Source organism: Sturnira hondurensis, unplaced genomic scaffold (assembly GCF_014824575.4).
Source record: "Sturnira hondurensis isolate 20B ecotype Veracruz unplaced genomic scaffold, ASM1482457v3 Scaffold0023357, whole genome shotgun sequence".
NCBI classification, from domain to species: Eukaryota; Metazoa; Chordata; class Mammalia; order Chiroptera; family Phyllostomidae; genus Sturnira; species Sturnira hondurensis.
In genome coordinates, this window is record NW_028095988.1 from 2,772,329 (window position 1) to 2,794,200 (window position 21,872).

Below are 21,872 nucleotides of genomic sequence, written 5' to 3' on the forward strand. Positions count from 1 at the left end.
GTTATATTACTTTTGTAATGCAAAAGGTTAATTTATGATAATAAATCTGTTTCAGTGTTGCCCTGGCTGGTGTGTCTCAGTTGGTTGGGCATCATCCTGCAAACCAGAAAGAAAGCTCACTGGTTCAGTTCCCAGTCAGGGCACATGCCTGGGTTGCAGATTTGGTCCCAGTCAGGGTGCATATGGAAGGCCAAAAGCAGGATCTGTTTTTCTCTTCCCCTCTTTCTTTCTCAAACCCTGTCTTAAAAGAAAAAAAAGTTTCAATGTAGTATTTATTTTCCCTTTTCTGCATGTCCTTTGGCATCTGTTCTACCTCTTAATGTACTTTATTTTTGTTTTGTATTATATTTGTGTCCTCATCATTTTTGTCATTATCTTTGCCATAGATACTTCATTACCTCTTTAATAAATATTTAATAATTGAGTGACTGTCACTATCCTTTGTATTATTTGAGGTTAACCATATATTTTTAGTAAAAAAACAGTTCCTTAGAGTTCAGAAGTTACTGGTTGAAATAATGACTTAGCATTTATAACATTTGTAGTCTTTAGTTTTCAGCTGTAGAATTTGTTTTTAGATAAAACCCAACGTATTACAGTATATCTGCATGAATATATGTTTAAACCTTCCTACCTACTTCCCTGAAAAGACTTGAAAGGCCACAGTTGAAAATGTGTTACAACCATTATAACTTGTTAATTAATTTAGCCATCAAATAATTATACTCTCTTCATTTTTACCACAAGAAATAAATTCTTAAAACTTGGGTAGCCAGGAAGGGAATATGGTTTGTATACTAATTTCCTAATTTGCCAACTTAGAACAAAAGAATGAATTGTTTTATAAATGTAATTGTCAGAGTTCTTTTCCAAGAGAGCTGTGGATATAAGAATTTTATTAATTTTAAAATTGTACATTAATCAGCCCTGGCTGGTGTGGCTCAGTGGATTGAGTGCCAGCCTGCCAACCAAAGGGTTGCTGGTTCGATTCCCAGTTGGGACACATGCCTGGGTTGCCTGGGTTGCAGGCCAGGTCCCCCCAGTAGTGAGTATGCGAAAGGCAACTACACATTGATGTGTCTCTCCCTCTCTTTCTCCCTCCTTTTGTGTCTCTGAAAATAAATAAATAAAATCTTTTTTAAAATTGTACATTACTTAAGTAGTAGGACACAGTATTCTTTTTATCAAATTTAAAAATATTCTTAACATTTCCAATTACTATATTAAATTAATACAGTATTTTTTCCAAAATATTTGGCAGTTGTTAGAATCATCTGTAGTTACTTTTCATCATTGTTACTGACTCTGAAAACCCTATTAATTCTAGTTTTGTAAATAGAACAAATAACTGACAAAATAATTACTCTGTTGATCTAGTCTTATAACTGAGTCAAATCATCAAGGAATTGTTTTCCCAAGTGTGTCCAATTAAAATAAAGAGAAGAGAGTATCTCTTAATATTTATTTTTGTTTATTAATCTAGAACAACTTCCTAGATTTGTCTTCATTTTAGAAATCAGTATAGGTTATTGTATTGTACTACAGGCATTTTTTAACATTTCTTGTACAATATTGAAAGAAATAGGTAATGTACCTAATAACAAATGATTAATATAAGTTAATTTTGCTAATTTTTTGTCTTGTTGTTTTATATATAGTACAAAATTGAGTTTGGCATTATCTTGCCTGCCATGGTATATTGTTTAATTATTTACACAAATTATAAACATTTTCAGAATCCTGTGTTTATTTAATATTGATAATACCATTATAACAAGTAATTGTGGGTCTTTTCCTTTTCATCTAGAGCCCTTTTTGATTATGACAAGACTAAAGACAGTGGCCTTCCCAGTCAGGGATTGAACTTCAAATTTGGAGACATCCTCCATGTTATTAATGCTTCTGATGATGAATGGTGGCAAGCCAGGCAGGTGACACAAGATGGTGAGAGTGATGAAGTAGGGGTGATTCCAAGTAAACGCAGGTAAATATAAGTCCATTATAGTCTTATCACTTGAAAGTTGAGCAACATAAACAAATGATGTCCTTTTAAATTTCTTTTATTAAGGTGATGATGTTATTCCTAGTTTTCCATGTTATGTTCTGCAACCATTTAATCTTATTTACTTTGTATTGTAACCAGTAACATAACCAGAGAATATAATGCCCCCCCCAAACAGAAATTTCTCTAAAGCTCCTACTAGTTGCTAAAAACAAAATAAGTATGTTTGAAGTCATTGTGCCATGCATCTGTGCTAGTGGAGGGAGAAAGAAATAAAAGCCTCTGTTTTTCCATTAAGGTGATAGTGAAACCAAAATTGTGATGGCTTTCAAGTATGTGAATTATCATACTCTTTTAGACTTAAAAATTGAAAGCATTATAAAAATAAATGCAAAATATTTAGAAATATCTGGTGATATGCTTCACATTCTTTGCTTAATTTATAAGTATTTGTGCACTCACTGTCTTTCCTCTGGGCTTTTAACCATTCATTACGATGTTTCTTTGGTGTATGCTTACCATCTAATGGCAAAAGTGGTTAAGCACTGATTGTTTTTCAAAAGGATTCCAGCTTACAGAACCCCTCTAAGGTCTATGAAATGCAGTTAAATGTCTCTGCTTTTATAAGAAAGGCATTAAATATCAATTCATAATTCCCCCAAAGTACCTTATTTATGAGATTTGATCTGTCTGAGTCTTTGCCTAAAAGTCTTTTTAAGTTTTAAGGTAGCCAGCAAAATTTATTAATGAGATAGTAATGTCTATTATAGCTAGTTAATTCCTTTCAGGTCAGGCTCATGGTGTAATAAACTTGTATTTTTCTTATGAATGAGTGAGATTTACACTTATTTTCTTGATTCTCTCTGTAACTGGTAAGTATGCCAAATCATATACCTATTTTAGACCTCTACATATGTATGTGGATATATTTTTAGAAGTTGAAGGGTAGGAATATTAAAGTTTTACAAAGATACATAGTTGTAGTTTTAGAAGTTATGATTGTTGGTCAGCCTCACATGTTTAGCAAAATTCAACTATTTAGTTAGATCTTACATCTAACTAAATTAATCCATGGCAACACCTGTTTTAGCAATGTTGCCCTCAGCATAACTTTTTACCTGGAATATAATGTAGTCTCCTTTAAATTCAGAAATTCTTACTCTTTGTCTTTTGAGTCAGTAAGAAATCTCACATCTTAAATATCAAGGTCATAATTCCTGAGATTGATTTCTGCCTTGCAGTGTTATATTCTTACAAAGGCTTTGCTGGAAGAAGTGAGAAACACAGCCTTGACTTTGGTGGAAAGATTTTTTCCATTTTGTATAAAAACTCTATAATGTTGATTTTTAAGGCCAAAAGTGATATAAGTCATATCTTGAGATCTCTACAAATCCCACAAGGAATTATAGTTCCTACAATTCTTAGCTTTTTCTCTGGAACAGTATTTTTAAATAAACACAGTTTAAGTCACTTAACTATTTAGTGAATAAAACTGATAAGAAAACAGAGCCATTTTGAGTTGTAGATGTTCACTCACCAGATGTTCTTTTTGCAGTGCCCTCAAGTCTCTAATCAAAAATTATAAATTAATTATTCATGTCATGGATCCTCAAAATTGCTCTGGAATAGTAAAAAACTAATAAGTTTTTAACTATTACAGTGTTTTAAATCCATGATTACTAAGGTTCTTCTTTTACTATCCTACAATAAAACTGTATAGCTGTATAATAAAGAAAAAGTATTTCATAGACTGGGTAGCTTTTTCTCCTATATACCAACGTAATTGCTGTCTTGAAATTGACTATTTATAAAAGCTTAATTTACATTCAGTTTTGCAAAGTGCATATTAATGTTAATATCTACTTAAAGCATTTGTTTTGTTACATTTTCTTTGCTTGCTTCTTTTGAATAGAGAACACTTTAACAAGGTTCAAAATTCAAAAGATCTAAAAGCTATACAGACTCCCTCTTAACTGTCCTCCCAGGCAACCATTTCACCTTCACATGGATAACTAAAGTAACTAGTTCTTATATCTCCCTCCAAAGATACTTTGAAACTCTGTATTTTGTACACTATAATTGGTTACTTTATGTGTTTACATAAAAATGTCACTGGAGTTAAGCTTAAATTTTTCCTCATCTTTTTTATTTTTAAAAATTTCAGAGCTGCAGAAAAATCAATACAAGAGAAATGCACGAGTAGTATAAGGAACACCCACATATCCTTCACCTACTTTCACTGTTTGTTGACATTTCCCCCCTTTTGCTTTCTCTCTGTCATGCTTAATATTTAGAATATGTTTTCTATGCTAAGCTAATATTCACACTACAAAAAAATTAACAGAAAACCTGAAAAATTGGTCAACTCAGAAGTCTTATAATAATTTTGGTATAATTATAGAACTGAGTGCATATATTAAGTGCTGTATTTCGATAAATCGCAAATGGTTTTTTAAATAATAAAGTGAGTCCTGTATTTTATACATCAGAAATTCTAATTATTTTGGGGTTGCAAACCTACATGGCTTCCAAAGGTTTTAGAATATAAAAAATGCCATTTATTGAAGTATCATTTCTAATGATTTGTAGTTAGACAATTAGATGTATTTGATGTACCTAAAAAATAATAGTGGGTACTTTAACAGGGTTGAGAAGAAAGAAAGGGCTCGATTAAAAACAGTGAAATTCAATTCGAAAACAAGAGGAGATAAAGGGGTGAGTATATGAAATCTCTTATTTGAGTGTAATAGACCTTTTTCATAAGTCTTGTTTGAGCTACGTTATTAAAATGAGAAAGATTTTGTCATAAGATTACTCTCAATTACTCTTGCCTTGTTGCTTTACAATAGTAGATATTAAGGTAGTTTATTAAATTAGAGCTCCCATTTCACAGACCTTGTCAAATTAAAACTATCATTTGATATATTCTTAACATATTTTTGGTCAAGGTTATTTTTATAAATTATATGAATTTAAACTTCATTCACATGTTCAATTAGAAATGTGTCAACAATATTAATCATGATGGTTAACTTAATGAATCTCCTGAAAAAAATAGTCACCCAAAATAGTAACAAGATCGTAATGTCAGTTTATTGGGGTTTTTTCTAGTCAATTCATAGAAATTTTCTTGTTTTCCCCTCTATCCCTAATATAATATATTAATACAATCCATGTTTTAAATGTTTTGGATCAATGTGAATTTTTATTTTGAGGAAATAAAATGACAGTCAGAAGGAGGAATTTGTAGGTGGTCAAGAAATATATCAAAATTGTATATATATTTTAGACATAATCTTGTTTTCATTTACTTTACGTCCTGCTTAAAGTGGATATTATTAGATGAACAAGATCTTATAGGCATTGTCCTGTGCTATGTTCGTAATTACTGCAGTGAAATACATTAGCAAAAAGTCTGAAGAAAGAGCTGGATACATGTATTGAAATACTGTTTGTAGAAATGTTTTCTGTTTTGTAGGGTTTTTTAATCTAAAGCAAAAGTTTTATACATATTTTGACCATATTTCAAATGAATGTAAAACTCAGCAAATAAATTAACCGTACTCTCTGTTCATCTCTGATATTGGTAAGCACTCAAACTTAAAGCTTTAAAATTTAAAAGATAAGAAATATCCTTGAACAAAGACATTAAATCTGAGTAAATTACATGATACATTCAGTTAGTTTAGAAATGACAAATTCCTTTAAATTAACTTGTAGTTTTCAGAATATATAAAATTATAATATATAGTCTGATCCGAAGCAATATTTAAAATAGAAATTTTTGGAAGAAAAAATCTCAAGGATTTGAAATATATACAGTGCTTTTTGTGCTTATTTTATATATGTCTTTAAAAATAATTTAGTAAAGTATATTGTCATTATAATGAAAAATAGGTTGCATGTTGTAACTTTTCTTTTATACTGTAAGAAGTTAACTGGATTAACGACATATTTAAATCTTAGTCTTGTTTGTTGACTGTAACCAACTTTACACAAAGTCACTGTGTTCTAACACAGCATCAAAAGTATGCATGATACTTAGTGGGGTAAAAAATACGCTTGCCATTGATGCAGAACTGCATTTCTTTCTGTAACAAGCACTTCCCATTCTAAAGTCTTTTCCTTTCCTTACATTGTTTAGGAACTTTATTTCCACTGTAGACTTAAAACATTTCAATTTCTCTTTAATATTTTTAACATTCATTTGACTATTTTAAAATACTACATATCGATATAATATATTCAGATATTTTATATATATGTATCATGAATCTGATTTTTTATCAGTTCTTACTTACACTTATTACATTCTCTCTTGCAGTGTAGCATTAATAACAATAAGTAATTAAACAGAGTATTTTGTATTGGAAATATAGAGACACTGGAGGTAGTAAGTTTCTCCAGTTTTGTATTTCCCCTACACATTTCTGTCTTACTCACTTGTGCTATTTTTATTTTTAATAGCTTTTTCACCTAGAGGATGTTAAATAATACAATTAATACATCTCTTAACTAACTAACATTTCTTTCTGTCTCATGTTATGATATCTTATTCTGGCTAACTGCAAAGATATCAAAAATCAAAACATTTTAAACTTCATGTTTCTTTCAGTTGTTTGCTGTGAAACTGACTCTGACCACTGTGTATGCAGTAGGAGGAGTAAATAACCTTTTATTTAAAATAATTAGTTTTATCAGATATAAAAATTGTTACTGAATTCAAGAACAATAATTGTCATGAACAAAAAGATTTAATTCTTTCCTAAATTAGATTATCATAACTAGTTTTTCTGTTAAAACTTAAATTTTTCTTTCTCTTTTCTAAAATTTAGATTCAAACAAAGATTTTTATTCAAATAATGCTACTTGACAGTTTATAAAATAATTATAAACAGTTAATAATTATTTTATTAGCTCCCACAGTTATTTTTTTTAAGATTTTATTTATTTTATTTTTAGACAGAGGTGGGAAAGGAGGGAGAAAGACAGGGAGAAAAGCATCAATACACCCCCTACTGGGGACCTGGCCTGCAACCTAGGCATGTGCCTGGACTGGGGATCGAACCAGCAACCCTTTGGTTCACAGGCCAGAGGTCAATCCACGGAGCTACACCAGCAAGGACTCTTTATATTATTGTCTTCTCATTAACTTAATTTTCAACTTTCATTTAGAGGTATTAGAGCCTTCAAATTTTAAGATTGAAATTCAGACAATCTACTTGATTATAAACTATGAGCTTATTAATCCTGAATTATTGGTACAAAAAGGTAAAATGAAAGTTTAACATTTTTTGGTAAAAATTCTTATCAAAATAAATTCTTTCAAGTAATAGTATTTGAGCTAAAAGTCACTTTAATTCAATACCTTATCTCCTGGTCTTTAATGCTTAAAAATGTTGGCACAAAAGCATACTGCCTGGTGTCAGTATACTTCAGAATAATGATAGCATCTTATAATGTGGATGAACCAAGGAAAAATCAGAGCAAAATTTTTATTCTTTATGTTGTTCCCACTTAAATTATAATAATGTTAATTCCTAGTATCACTGGTAGTATGTAAGGCTGTTTCTGTCAAGACTTGAGTGCCTATCACAGGAATTACAAAAGAAACTATTCCTCTTTAATAGGCTCACCTTTGTGCAACATCTTTGAAATCTATGAATGCACAAATGGGATGTTCAAGAATGGGAAAAATTGTTTCCGACATCTGTGCAGTAAGACACATCAAAGTAGCTATTCCTCTTCCTTATGGCAATTATGTATGAACTATTCAAATCTTAATTGCCTTTTTGGCTCTCAGGGACACCAAACTCTATTCTCTACTCAGGACCTGTGGTGCCAATGGATTGAATCTGGTTCTATTTTATTTATGTATACTTTTAAAAACATCTGAATAGTAAAGCTTAACAACAAAGAAATCAGTTATGATAACATTCAAATTATCCCAAGAGTCCTAACTCTCCTTCCTTGTTTGGATAGCATTGATAAATCTGTTGCTGGACTCTGGTTTTGATGGAGCCCTCTTAGTTTTCTTCCCATTTTCTGATTAATTCTGTAAGCATTTATTTACCTTTTTTTCTCTTCAAAGATACATGGTTAAGAAGGATTTTTTAAAAATATTCAACACTAGAACTTTCTCAACTGTTCTGGTTTTCTTTCTTAATAGAGGTTTTTGTTTGTTGGAGCAAAAAAAACTTTTTTTAAAGAAAAGGGGAAAATGTGTTCAAGCAAAAGGAAAATAAAGGTTATTACCAAATGCATAAAAAATATTTGAACAGCTATAGTAGACATTTAAAAAGTTTTGCTATAGAGCATCTAGCTCCTGGAAATCTAGAATAATGTGCATTGATGTGAAGAGATGTTAGCTTGGTTTGTACTATACTGGTACCTAATCTGATTGACTCTCCATTTTTATCAAGTAGCATTTATTCCCATTTTTAGATATTATTGAATTACACTCTTTACATTTTTTCAGTATTTTTAGTTGTAAATCATTAAAATTACAGGACTTAATACAAAATTAGAAATTCACTTTATATGTGATTAAAATTCATATACAAACTGCAGTTTGTGGTCACAAGAGTCAGCTTCCACAGAGCTACTAGGCTGGGCGTTTGTCCACACAGACAGTAGACATCCCTTTGTTTTGCCCCTCCTTCTCTTCTTCAGCAGTCATTCAATGACAAGCGTAAAAAGAACCTCTTTTCCCGAAAATTTCCCTTCTACAAGAACAAGGACCAGAGTGAGCAGGAAACAAGTGATGCTGACCGTAAGTATGTGGATCCAGTGGTCAACCGAAAATAAATGTAGAGGGACCTACTGCCCTGCAGTTGGTTGTTACCATGGAGACAGTTTCAAGAGCTGCAACAGGTTACTAAATTGTATTAACCAGGGGCAACTTAACAGGCATAAATTGATTGTTATACCAATCTTAACTTTTTCTGGTACCTTAGGAATTCTTAAAGTAGACAGTATTTTTAAGCTGTATGTTTAACACAGTGTTATTTGATGTAAGAGTTTTTTGTAATATAAGCACTTAATATAAGAATACTATTTTTGAGGAAAAACATGAGTACCTGGGATAACTAGGTAACTAGATCTTGATAACTAGATCTTCTGGAATCATTCTATTTTATCCCATTTCTTGTTTATATGTAGACAGTCTGAATTTTACTTTTAAAATTGCAAGAAATAGTCTCAAAGTTTGCTACTCTACCCTAATCAGCCTCTGATACAAAACTTTCCTTCTTTTAGTAGGTTACATTTAGCTGCTCACTTATTTCAAACTTTCAAAAATCTACGAAAATTCTCTATAAGATCTGCACCTGTAATGGTCTTGGAACTGTCTCTTATAGTAGCACCAATTTTATGCATTACTGACAACTATTTTCTTTGATTATCTTTTTACTGCTTGCTCTCTGGGAACTACTCTCTACAGGAGATCCCTGACGACATGGGATCAAAAGGCCTGAGTAAGTGATCAAAATACTCCCAAGTTATTTTTTTAACCTCCATCTACAGACCTACATTTTGAGAATCATGGTAGCGCCCTTCTGGCTTGAGGAGGTGTATGATTTAGATTGCTTTTAGACTTTTCATGTTAATAAAATGCTTGGGATTTTTATTTCTATAATATACACCTTTTGTTTTTCTAATGCTCCATTTTTCACGTCATTTGAAAAACTCTCTGCTCATTCTTACATTTTTCTTTTTATAATTTTTATGGCAATTACTTTTGCTAGGGGATTTTTTAATAGGAAGGCTTTTTACAGTTTTTTAAAATAGTACTACCTGCCCTCATTAGAATCTAGAAAATAACGATCCTTGCAGTTTTATGTCACCCCTTTTTTTTTTGGTTAAAAAAGTTAAAATCACTTTGGTTCTGTGTTAGAAAAGAATTGCTATAATTTGAAACTACAAAACAAATATAAATGCTAGAAAAGAATTGTGGACCTCAAGTTCAAATCACAGTGTGTGTGGGTGCAAATTAATATATCTCTTTTTAAAGAAGGTTGTAATTTGTTAAAAGAATTATAAGATATTTTCCTTTGTGTTTTTTTTCATTTAACCAAGATGTTATCTCTGCTTTTTGTTTTTCTTGTTTAATTTTCTAGCTAGAATTTAATCTTTTTCTTTTATTGAATTGTTGTTCAAGTACAGTTTTCTGTCTTTCACTCCCATCCCAGCCAACTCCCCCCACCTCCCCACCCCCCCACCCCGTAGAATTTAATCTTAATAGGAAGCATGGTACAGAGTCTGATATATAGGAGTCATTCAATAAATGTTGGAATAAATGAATGAAACAGGAAGTCATTTAAACAATAAAAATTTTAAATTTGGTGTTTTCAAATTGATTAAATGTGAAAATTTTACCAAATATTACTAACTTATTTTAGGTGACAATTACTCATAGTAGTAACTCATAACAGTTACTTAACCTGCTATGGGCTGAGGGTTTTTCTTTTTTTTTTCCTAGATAATTCTTTTCCTTTGGGTTAGTAATCATTTTGAAAACTTATTTCTTTACAATTCACAGATCTAAGGATATAGCCATTGTCTTTTAACTCTCTAAGATCTACATTAATAAATATTAAATTTCATAGTTTTTCCCGATTTATCCTAACTACTGGAATTTTAGTCTAAACTACAGGTACTTGACTGTTATTTCAACTTTAATTATAGCTTTGTGTGAAACTGAAGGCAGTATGCTTTATATGTAATTAACCTGTTAGTATTACACTTTAGTATTTTTGCATGTGCCTCTTTAGGATGTGGCAAGAGTCACAAATTTACTATCACTAGTGACACCTTTTTTTGATCTCTTATTTTAGGAAAAATTACCAGTGAAAATCTTCAAAATTGGAAAATACTTCCACAGATTCTTAATGCTGTAGAATTTATTTTGAGAATGATAACATGTTTTAGAGATGATATGAATCAGCATATGTACTCACATATTTTTGTTACAGTTGAGTCATTGGAAACCTCAGGAAAACTCATTTTAAAAGGAATTAAGTGAAGAACTTAGTTTCCATACTGATATTATTAAGGTGGATGATAATTAACATCTTGACCAAATCATATTTTTAGCTCTTAATTTTAATTGAGGATTGGGACTTGGGAAGAGAAACAAATGAAAAATGGTAACTGGTTACCAGATAGCATCATTTAGAAAAACATTGAAATTTTTCTGAGCAGTGACTTAAGATCCTTTGAATGATATGTTTCTGTGCTTCACCTCCCAGTAACTGAAAGAATTTATCCACCTAGTAACTTGATGATCAGATCAAGAAAATTGTACTTGGAAAATGTTTAAGGAAACAGAAAAATATTAGTAAAATTCTAATACTGAATATAATGGAGGTTTTTACATAAAATAGATAACTAGCAGTTGAGAAGGTGCTTATTATTACACAGTAAAAACTGGATGTTTGTGACCTCAGTTATCTAAAGTTCAGAACACAGAGACTGAACTAAGCAAAATCCTGTGTGACTTTAACATAAGAAAATAAAAGCAGCCTCATACAGGTATTCAGCAAGCCTTGTTGGAACAGCACTCACAAATAACAGAAGAATAAATTATTCCAGAGATACAAACTTGTTGAAAAGAAGTGGAATCACAGTCATTATCAAGGAAGATGTACATCTGCATGTAATTTCACACAGCCTCCAAAAAATAGAGGATATTTCATTGAAGAGCAAAGAAACAAAAGTGATACCCTAGAATACTTTTCATAGACATCAATTTAGTGAATCTACAAAGAATGAAATCAAACAAATGATTGATTTGTCCTATTGACAGTAGAGGAAACAATGAGAGAGATTATTTTTCCAAATCTAATTTGGACTAACAACTAATTAGAATGTGCTGGAAATCTGGGAGAATATAAGTAAATCATTGTAGCTTGTAAAAAGCTAAAAACAAAAAACTGCAGCTTTAGTGCTTTAAGGAGAAAAAACTGGGTAAGATTCCTTTAACAGAGACTAAAAGAAGTAGTTCAGGAGGAGCTATAAAGGTGCTCAGAAGTGAAATTATAACGTAGAGCACAGGTGGCAAACACGACGCCCGAGGGCCAAATCCAGCCCTTCACCTTGCTTTATCTGGTCCGGCACCTTGTTTCTACCTGGCTGCAGCACCGAGCTCCTTGTCCCTAGTTAAGGAGTAATTATATTTATATGGCCCTAAAATTACATTTGACCCTTTGAAGGCAACTGCGTGCAGTTTGACACCCCCTGACATAGAGTATCATAGAAAGTTTGTACCTATCTTTTGTATGCAGCTCAATTTTTATAGCTTTTTATTTTGAGAACCCCCTCAACAACTTCCTGTGTGAGGCACACAGGTTACATATCTTCTCATTTTGAAGACTTATTTAAGCAGATTTGCACAGAGCTCTTTCATGCCAAAATGAGATTTATTTTCATTTGCGTTAGGATGAGTGTAAGAGCAGCAGCATTGCTTGAGATTAATGCTGTGTAGTGTTTCGAGAGCACAAAGAGAAGAGACCTGATGCATGCTCAGGAAGAAATGTTTGATAGAAAAGTGAGACTTGGTTAAAGAGATTTGAAATGATTGGTCATCAAACATAATAAAAAAATAAAAATTAAAGCTTGAAGAATATATTTGTACCATGTATGTCAAAGCGATATCCTTACACTATATATTTCTAAGAGATTTTAAAAAACACTCTCATTAGAAACTGGACAAAGGATGTGAAAAGTGTGCTCAAAAGATAAGCAAATGAAATAAGCATATAAAAATGTTTAATGTCTGTAGTAATAAACAAAGCGACATTTTACCCATCACCTTGGTAGACCTTTCTTTTAAAGGATAGCCCAGTGATGGGAGAGAGGGTTCTGGAGAATGACTACTTTTAACATACCTTACTGTTGGGAGTGTAAATTGATACAGCCTATCTGGAAAAGCATAACTTTTGACCTGCTGATAATTCCTCTCCAAGGAATTTATTCTAGGGATATAATCAGATGGAGATAATGGTTTATATATCAGATGTTTTAATATTATTTAGAAACTATAGCCCCCCAAAGTTGACATTATCCTAGAATGTCTTACAGTTAAGGATTTGTTAATAAAATGATTTATATATACTTTGTAATATTATATAACCATTAAATTTCATATTAAAACATAATTACATGGGGAAGTGTTCACAATATAAGTGAAAGAAGTAAATATGAAACTATATTGTCTCAGATTTCTGAATAAACATGTACTTAGGGCTATTTAAATATTGTTTTCTTTGAACATTCTTAGCAGACACATGTCTGCTCACCAAAGACATGTGTCTTTTGGTGAGCAGATATATGGCTTTCTGTTAGGGAAATAACTAGGAAAGGAATTGCTAAGTCATAGATACATGTATGCTCAGCTTTAGTAGATACTGCAAAGTAGTCTACTGCCGCCTGAGTTCCAGTTACTGTGTACCCTTCTCTGCTTGGCATATCTGTTTTTTTTTTTTTATTTCTCATTTTAGCCATTCTGCTAGATGGTAAAGGTGTTCATTGTGGTTTTAGTTTACATTTCCCTGTTAGGTAAAAATGTGAACACATTTATATATGTTTAACATCTTTTGAACATCTTTGATGAAGTCTCTTGAAAAAGATAAAAAGATTAGTTTTATCTAGAGAAAGCATTTTACCTTTTTAATAAACTCCTAAGCAGTACTGATTATACTTTTCCAAGGGCCATACTTTGAGTATCAAGATTTTATTGTAGAATAGCTATTGGTAATCTTAGAGAACTAAGATAAATAGGACAAATCCCCCAAAAAGATAGAAAAGAGATTATAGTAACTTTAATTTTCTGTTACTTAATATGACAGACATATTCAATAGTAGAGTAATAATAAAGTAAACTCCACAGTATTGTTTTACACCCAGCATCTATTATTATCAACTCATGGTTAGTATTATTTCTTCTATACCCCAACTACTCTCTCCATCCTTTTATTCCGTTGTAGTAACTAATGTTTTTTTCTTTTTGTTTAGAGATTACAGAGTATAATATCGATCCTAATATAAATTTAAGAATTTTTTTATCATCCCTACTTCTGGGAATGGGTTTTAAGGAAATAGAACAGCCCTGGCTGGTGTAGCTCAGTGGATTGAGCAAAGGCTGCAAACCAAAGGGTCACTGGTTCAGTTACCTGGGTTGCAGGCCAGGTCCCCAGCAGGGGGCGTGTGAGAAGCAACCACACACTGATGTTTCTCTCCCTCTCTTTTTCCCTCCCTTCCCCTCTCTCTAAAAATAAATAAGTAAAACTTAAAAAAGAAATTATTTTTAAAAAGAGAAAGAAATAGGAGAGAGGGTAAAAAGCTATATAAATAGAGGCATTCATAATAATTTCATGATGTTTGTGGAAAACAATTAAAAGCAAACTAAAATGTCTAAATAAGTAAGGTAAATCATGACTGATCAGTGCAATAGAATATTATACAAGAATTTAAAATAATTGTTTTGAGGTTCATGTGGTAATGTGGGACAAAGTTTTTAATTATAAACTTTTAAAGACCACCATTTTTATCTGCTTGATAAATTATAATTTTTATGTTTCTGCTTTATTTAAATATAACCATGATTAAGAAAGTTGTACCTTTGCAGATTAGAGTAACTTACTTATTTTTTACTATTACAAAAATTCAAGAACTGTTACCATTCTCTGAAGTTTTCAGTAGTGTAGTGCCACTTGATTTTCGGAGATTCTGTGAGTGGTATGACACGGTTTGGGTGGTATGACATAGCAGACAATTTCTCCTCAAACTTTTTCCTTATCTTTTAAGATTTTACTTATTTTATAGAGAGAGGGGAAGGGAAGAAGAAAAAGAAGAGGGAGAGAAACCTCAGTGTGTGGTTGCCTCTCACATGCCCCCTACTGGGGACCTGGCCTGCAACCCAGACATGTTTGCTGAGGTGGAATCCAAGTTGTCGGGCCCATAATCAACCTATTGAGCCACACCAGCCAGGGCTACCTGACATAAGAAATTTAGATTTTCCTCTCTGGGGAAATTCTGGGTTTTTGTTTTTATAAATAAAATTACCTTTTTTATCCAAGGGTAACATATTGAGAGAACTGAGATTACATTTACAAGAGAAGAGTACCTGGTGTTTACTGAACAATTAAGTTATGAAATGGGGACACTTTCAGGGAGAGCCAGAAAATTCTCACCTTGGCATATTTGCTTTATCTTTCTGTTTTGCAAAGCAGCCATTGTTAGTTTCATCAAAGCAGTTTCTCAGAAATATTAGTCTACTTTTCAAAATTCCACCCTCTAGAATTCCCTTCCATTTGACTTTGATTGAGGCATCTGAATCGGTGACATCTAAAATGCTTTATCTGCATGATCTCAGGAACATGGGTTTTCATTTTTTTCCAGGAACAAGAAAGAAGCTGAACTAAAAACAAGATCATTTATTTATTATTTAATACATCTCTTCATTAAAATGGGCATCTCTTTGTTCAGATATAACTTGTCTCCTTTGTCAGTGATTGTTTCATAAACTAATTAAATCGTACTATTTCCTCCTGGGGTTTTACATCTACAGTTGGACTAATTTAGGATTACTTTTGACCTCTTTGTTTGTAAACTGAGTTGTACAAAAAAGAGGCATTGTCCTTAATTATGGGGGGTGGGATTTCCTAGCTAACTCATATCATTTATTTGAAATAAATTAAACTCTTCCAAGAAAATCAAGGATGCTTTTTAAATATTCATTGGGTATGTGTGGTTTATATCTCAGCATTTTGTAATGTCACCTCATATTGTTTTGATAATTTGCTCTTTTAAAACTCATGACACTGTTTTCTTTATTTTTTTCATTGTCCTGCAATTTCAGAACATGTAACTTCTAATGCCAGCGATAGTGAAAGTAGTTACCGTAAGTGTTTAAAGTTATTTGTTCTTTTGTAATCTCAAGTAATATATTTGGGGGAGATTTTTTCCTCTTAGTAATGTGTTCTAAAAATTGAAAATTAGATACTTAATCTTTTAAAATCAGGGAGAGCCAAGTAAAATTCAGAAAATTTGAAAAATAAAATGATATCATATATAGAGAAGTTACTTTATGAAATTTTAATAAAATACTAAAATCCTTTTTATATCAGTGCTATTTGTGAACATAGCACATATATATGTGTATATGTGCATATTTTTAAAAGAACTAAATACTTAGTTAAATGAGGGGTGAATTTATATTTTGCTCTTTAATATTTTTATTTTGTTTTAACATGAGCATTAAAATATTTTTCTGTAATGTTAAATAATAATTGGCTTTATTTCCTTTTTATTTTGTGTCACTAGTACTGGTCTGGGTCAAGTTACTATTTATCACCAGCCTTTGATGAATATAAGAAATGATGAAGGAAAACTTTTCAACAGTTGCCCAGACTATAATACTGATTTTTATTTTTGGTGTCTTGTGTTAAATTCTTGATATTATAGTAATAACATTTTCTTTCTCTAGCTTACTTTACTGTGACAACACAGAATATAATACACATAACATAAAATATTTGTTAATTGACTCTTTATGTTATCAATAAGGCTTCCAGTCAACATAAGCTATTAGGAGTTGAGTTTTGGGGGAGTCAAAAGTTATATGCATATTTTCGACTGCATGAGTACTCAGCATCCCCAATCCCCAAGTTATTCAAGGGTCAACTATATATTAATAAGTGAAGTATAGAAGCATATGAAGTTTTTAAACAGATTTGGACATGGGAGGAGGGGAGAGCACATGAATATTGTCAATTCTAGGACCTTAAAAATTAAAATTGCTTTTCTAACTTTTTTTTTTACTGCTGTCTAATATGAAAGTAATCTTGATTACAGATGAGTATGGCTGCTCAAAAGGTCCATCCTGTTAATATCAGTTCCTCTGTTTCTCATGTCGACAATATATACTTTTAATCCTCATTCATTTGATGGGTTATTTTGGTTCTGCATAATAGTTACTTAGTAATTTTTTTGTATGGGAATGTGATTTCTTATATTTTAGCATTTTATTATTAGCAACTACTCTATAAAACTCACCACAGAGTAGTTGAGTAACTTTTTAGACTAAAAAGAGGTAGTGAAAGTATATACTGTCTGCCTCATCATTTGCATGAATCATTAGCTGTGGAATAATTCAAGTTGCATGTTTTTGCTAATATGTAAACCATGTTTTATATACAGTACTTTTAAAAGCAGCTCATAAGTATGTATTTTACATATTATAATAAACTTGAAAGAGTAAAATACACTTTTAAAGGAAGAAAGTATTTTTGCCAAGATATGAATTTAAAAGATCTATAGCTGCATACATACATGTAATATAAACCATTGACAAATTTAGTGGATGATTGTTAAAGAATCTTGCTAATCAAGGAGAAAATCTCCAAATGCATTATCCAATAGTTTTCATTGAACCACTTGAATTAACAGTCCTTCCTATTCGTTTTCTATACGTGTGTGTGTGTGTGTGTGTGTGTTAAGAACCCCTGAAATTGTTAACTCTTTTTTTAATTCTTTTCATTGAGTTGAGATATGATTTCTAAACTTTTTTATTTAAGAAATGCTTAAGCTCTAAAACTTTAATGTTAGAGGATTTAACTTTTAAAGTGCTTTTAAGATCAAAGCAAAATGTATTTTACCTCTTTTACTGTTTGTGTGATTCATTTTGTTCTAAGAGAAGAATTTAGTTTTATCTAAAACTTTTTTTAACTTATTTTAAATGTAATTTTTTAAAAATTAAGTGAGTGAATTATTAGAATATTTTTACCAGTAAAATAGTAACCATAGTTTTAGCTTTGCCTTAAAATTTTTTTATTGTAAAATAGTTGTAATTATAAAAATGTGTATGTATTCTGTTAAATACTATATCTGGCAGATTTTAAAACATGCATATTCTTTCTTTTTAAAAAATATTTTATTTATTTATTTTTAGAGAGAGGGGAAGGGAACAAGAGTGGGAAAGAAGCATCAGTGTGTGGTTGCCTCTCATGTATCCCCTACTGGGGACCTGGTCTGAAACTCTGGCATGTGCCCTGACTGGGAATCGAACCAGTGACCCTTTACTTCACAGACCCGTGCTCAATCCACTGAGCTACACCAGCCAGAGCTGAAAAGCTGCATATTCTTAATAACAGTAAATTTCTTAAGATGTACATATGTAGACCTGCTCATTAAATTCAATCTTTAAAAGAGTTAATAGTTGTTTGATTATTAGCACATACATGACATCACAATGAAGATTTTAAATAGATTTAATCATCTGTAAACACAATAACAGAAAGATAGTTATTAAATAAACACATTTATGTTTTTTTGTTTTTTTAATTTTTTTTATTTATCTTTAGAGGGGAAAGGAAGGAGAGAAGTATCAATGTCTGGTTGCCTCTTGTGAGATATTTATTTATCTTTAGAGGGGAAGGGAAGGATAGAAGTAGAGAAGTATCAATGTATGGTTGCCTCTCATATGTTCCCTACTGGGGACCGGCCCACAACCCAGGCATATGCCCTGATTGGGAATCAAACCGAGATCGTGTGGTTCGCAGGCCTGCGCTCAATCCACTGAGCTATGCCAGCCTGGGCTATGCTTTGTTTTTACATTTATCAAACTTATCTTTATGACTTTGTGATTTGCCACTATTTTTTACTAAAACTTGTCAGAAATAATTTATAAGGTACTTTTTTTTTACATCTTTGCTATTTCCTCAGGAAAATTCTAGCAATTTATAGGTATATATGAGGCATTAAATTGGCATTAGTTATCTTTATAGATGTTTTAATCTATGCTTTAACTTTCTAATAGGTGGTCAAGAAGAATATGTCTTGTCATATGAACCAGTGAATCAACAAGAAGGTTTGTGAAGCCTGTTGATGTTTTACAATTTTGGAGAAATATATGCTTCCTAATTTGGGAAATAGGTCTAACTCATACCTTAAAAATTTTTTACCATAATTTTTTACTGTATGTATAAAATAGAATTTTGCTGCATGTATTTTATGAAATACGGATTTTTTGCCTGGAGTATATTAGAATCTAGTGGCTTTGTTTGTATTGGCATTTTTTCCCCAAGTAACTTCTCTCCAGTGTTCATAAAGTATTACTATCTTCCCACTGATCCTTGTTTAAAATCTTGGAAGCATCTTTGATCCTTCTTTGTTCCTTATCTACCTTGTCCAGTCAGTTCCTAGAAACTATGTATTCTGTCATTTACTTTTTATTTATCACCTCTTAGTCATCCCTCTACCACAGTGTTAATTCTGACTCTCACTGCCACTTTCTCTTCCAGCATGATCCTTACTTTTTTGTGTCCTTCTTTGATCTACTTCTTTATCATTTCTACTTCAGAAGTGATCAGTAAAACACAGTGCTGTGTTTTCTCATTTCTAATGAGATTATGTTAGCAATGTACAGAAACATTATCTGCCGAAACACTGGGTTTAACTTGGTTGAATTTTTAGTTCTATGACTTCCAAAAAGAGGTTGATTTAAGCTTAAGATCTTAGTGAAGGCTTAGAAGCTAGTAAGTTAGCCATCATTGGTGGAGGAAGAGAAAATAAAAAGAATTTCTTCATAACTGTTAAGGATACTTTTTGTCTCTGGTGAAATAAAATACATTGATGTTCGTTTAGTGTATTTCTTTTAACATGCAGTTTATCTTTATAGTTAATTACACTCGACCAGTGATCATATTGGGACCTATGAAAGACAGGATAAATGATGACTTGATCTCAGAATTTCCTGACAAATTTGGATCATGTGTTCCTCGTGAGTAACCCACATAAAAATTCTTAATTATTGTTCTTAACATTTTGTCACTGTGTTTGGTGAAGGTAAATATTATCATTTTTAATGATTCATATAGTTATTTTATTAGTTATTCTTCCATATGCTTATCTTTTATCAAAATCAAATCTCCGTTTTGTTGAAAATGGATTTGTTATATTTTTAATACTAAACACTTTACGTTCTTTCTATTAAAGATACAACTAGACCAAAAAGAGATTATGAGGTTGATGGAAGAGATTATCATTTTGTGACTTCAAGAGAGCAGATGGAAAAAGATATACAGGAACATAAATTCATTGAAGCTGGCCAATATAACAACCATCTGTATGGAACAAGTGTTCAGTCTGTGCGAGAAGTAGCAGAAAAGGTAAATGTCACAATGGTCCCAGAGTACATTTTTGAATTAGAAATGCCTTTGACAGTGTGAAAAAATGATGGAATAGAAACTTTTCATATTTTTTTAAAACATACAGATGTTGAAGCATTGATTAATTAATTATATGAATTCATTCAACTAAATATTTAATTTCAGTGGCTTGGGAAAATACATACAAAATAAAGAAGATTAACAAAGTGAGATAGAAATAATAACATGAATGTCTCTAAGACTAGAGGTTATTATTTTAAGATTCTACTTCTGTTAGAGATAGGCCTTGTGTTTCCAACATCCAGCATAATTAAGGAGCTATGATCAGCAGTGTCAATCAGTAAAAATAAACCACATATCCAAGAAAAGTGTAGTTACTGCTATTTCTGAGACTAGAGAGAAATTTCTCCTGAACAGTCATTTAATGAAAGAGTTTTTAAAAATACCCAGCAGTATTGTAACAGCAACAGATTATCTGAAAGCATTCTTCAGGATAGTATGAAGATATATTTTATTTAATATAAAATAGATTATTTTTATTTAACTGTAATTGACATTGAATTAAACCAGTATTAAGGTGAGGCCACAGTGTGTCCCAGACATTGTGCTATTCTTCAGTCACTCCTTGAGCCCAGAAAATAAGGATCAGCAAGTTACACTATACCTTCAAAAACTAGTTCTTTAGTCATAACAATATACCTATAAACCAAAAAACTGCATCTCAGTTTCCCATCTATAAATGCTACTCTTTATATAAAGGTTTCGGTTAATTCTGATTAGTATTAAAAATTGAAAAAGTGGAAATTTTAGTGATGGCAAGAATTTGAGAAAATAGGTAATCTTAGATTACTAGTGAAGATAGAAATTAATAGAACTGCTAGAAGTAGTTTGGCAATACCCACTAAATGTACATATCTTATGACTCAGAAATTCTGCTTCTTGGTATCTTGGTACAGATTCACATGTGAAGATCCTGTATAATGATATTCACACCACCACTTTTTAATAGTAAAAAATTTGAATCAATAAGGGAAATGGGTATCAACTGTTATTTCTTCATGCAGTAGGATATAGCAGCTAGAGTGAATAAACTAATACAGCACTAGTTAATGTATCCACATTTTTAAATTATTTTATTGTTGTTCAATTGCAGTTTTCTGCATTCCCCCCCCAACTCCTCCCCACCCCAACCAAACCCACCTCCCTCCCTTGCTTCCACCCTCCCCCTTGGTTTTGTCTATGTATCCTTTATAGCAGTCCCTGAAAAGTCTTCTCTCCACTTTCCCCTCCCCATCACCCCTCCCCTCTGGCTATTGTTAGATTGTTCTTAATTTCAGTGACTCGAGTTATATTTGGTTGCTTTTTTATTTTGTTGATTATGGTCCAGTTAAAGGTGAGAGCATATGGTATTTGTCCCTCACCACCTGGCTTATTTCACTTAGCTTAGTGCTCTCCAGTTCCATCCATGCTGTTGCAAAGGGTATAAGCTCCTTTCTCTCTGCTGCGTAGAATTCCATTGTGTAAATGTACCATAATTTTTTCATCCACTCATTTACTGATGGGCAATTAGGTTGCTTCTAGCACTTGGCTATTGTAAATTGTGCTGCTGTAAACATGTGGGGTGCATAGATTCTTTTGGATTGGTGTTTCACAGCTCTTGGAATATAATTCCAGCAGTGGAATTGCTGAGTCAAAAGGCAGTT

At 31.8% G+C, this 21,872-nt stretch overlaps 1 protein-coding gene across 11 annotated transcripts in view; it reads left to right on the forward strand.

The window, feature by feature from the left end:
- DLG1 (discs large MAGUK scaffold protein 1) overlaps positions 1-21,872 on the forward strand; it is a 309,015-nt gene that overhangs the window by 245,323 nt on the left and 41,820 nt on the right. For 5 of the 11 annotated variants that reach the window (XM_037037510.1, XM_037037507.1, XM_037037513.1 and 2 more), the window contains 7 exons: positions 1,808-1,984; positions 4,648-4,717; positions 8,675-8,774; positions 15,861-15,902; positions 18,819-18,869; positions 19,680-19,781; positions 19,997-20,169. In XM_037037510.1, the coding sequence (XP_036893405.1) occupies positions 1,808-1,984; positions 4,648-4,717; positions 8,675-8,774; positions 15,861-15,902; positions 18,819-18,869; positions 19,680-19,781; positions 19,997-20,169 (715 nt within the window). Of the gene's footprint in view, positions 1-1,807; positions 1,985-4,647; positions 4,718-8,674; positions 8,775-9,443; positions 9,478-15,860; positions 15,903-18,818; positions 18,870-19,679; positions 19,782-19,996; positions 20,170-21,872 lie in introns of all 11 variants that reach the window. The other 6 variants (XM_037037512.1, XM_037037516.1, XM_037037518.1 and 3 more) reach the window with 3 other exon arrangements.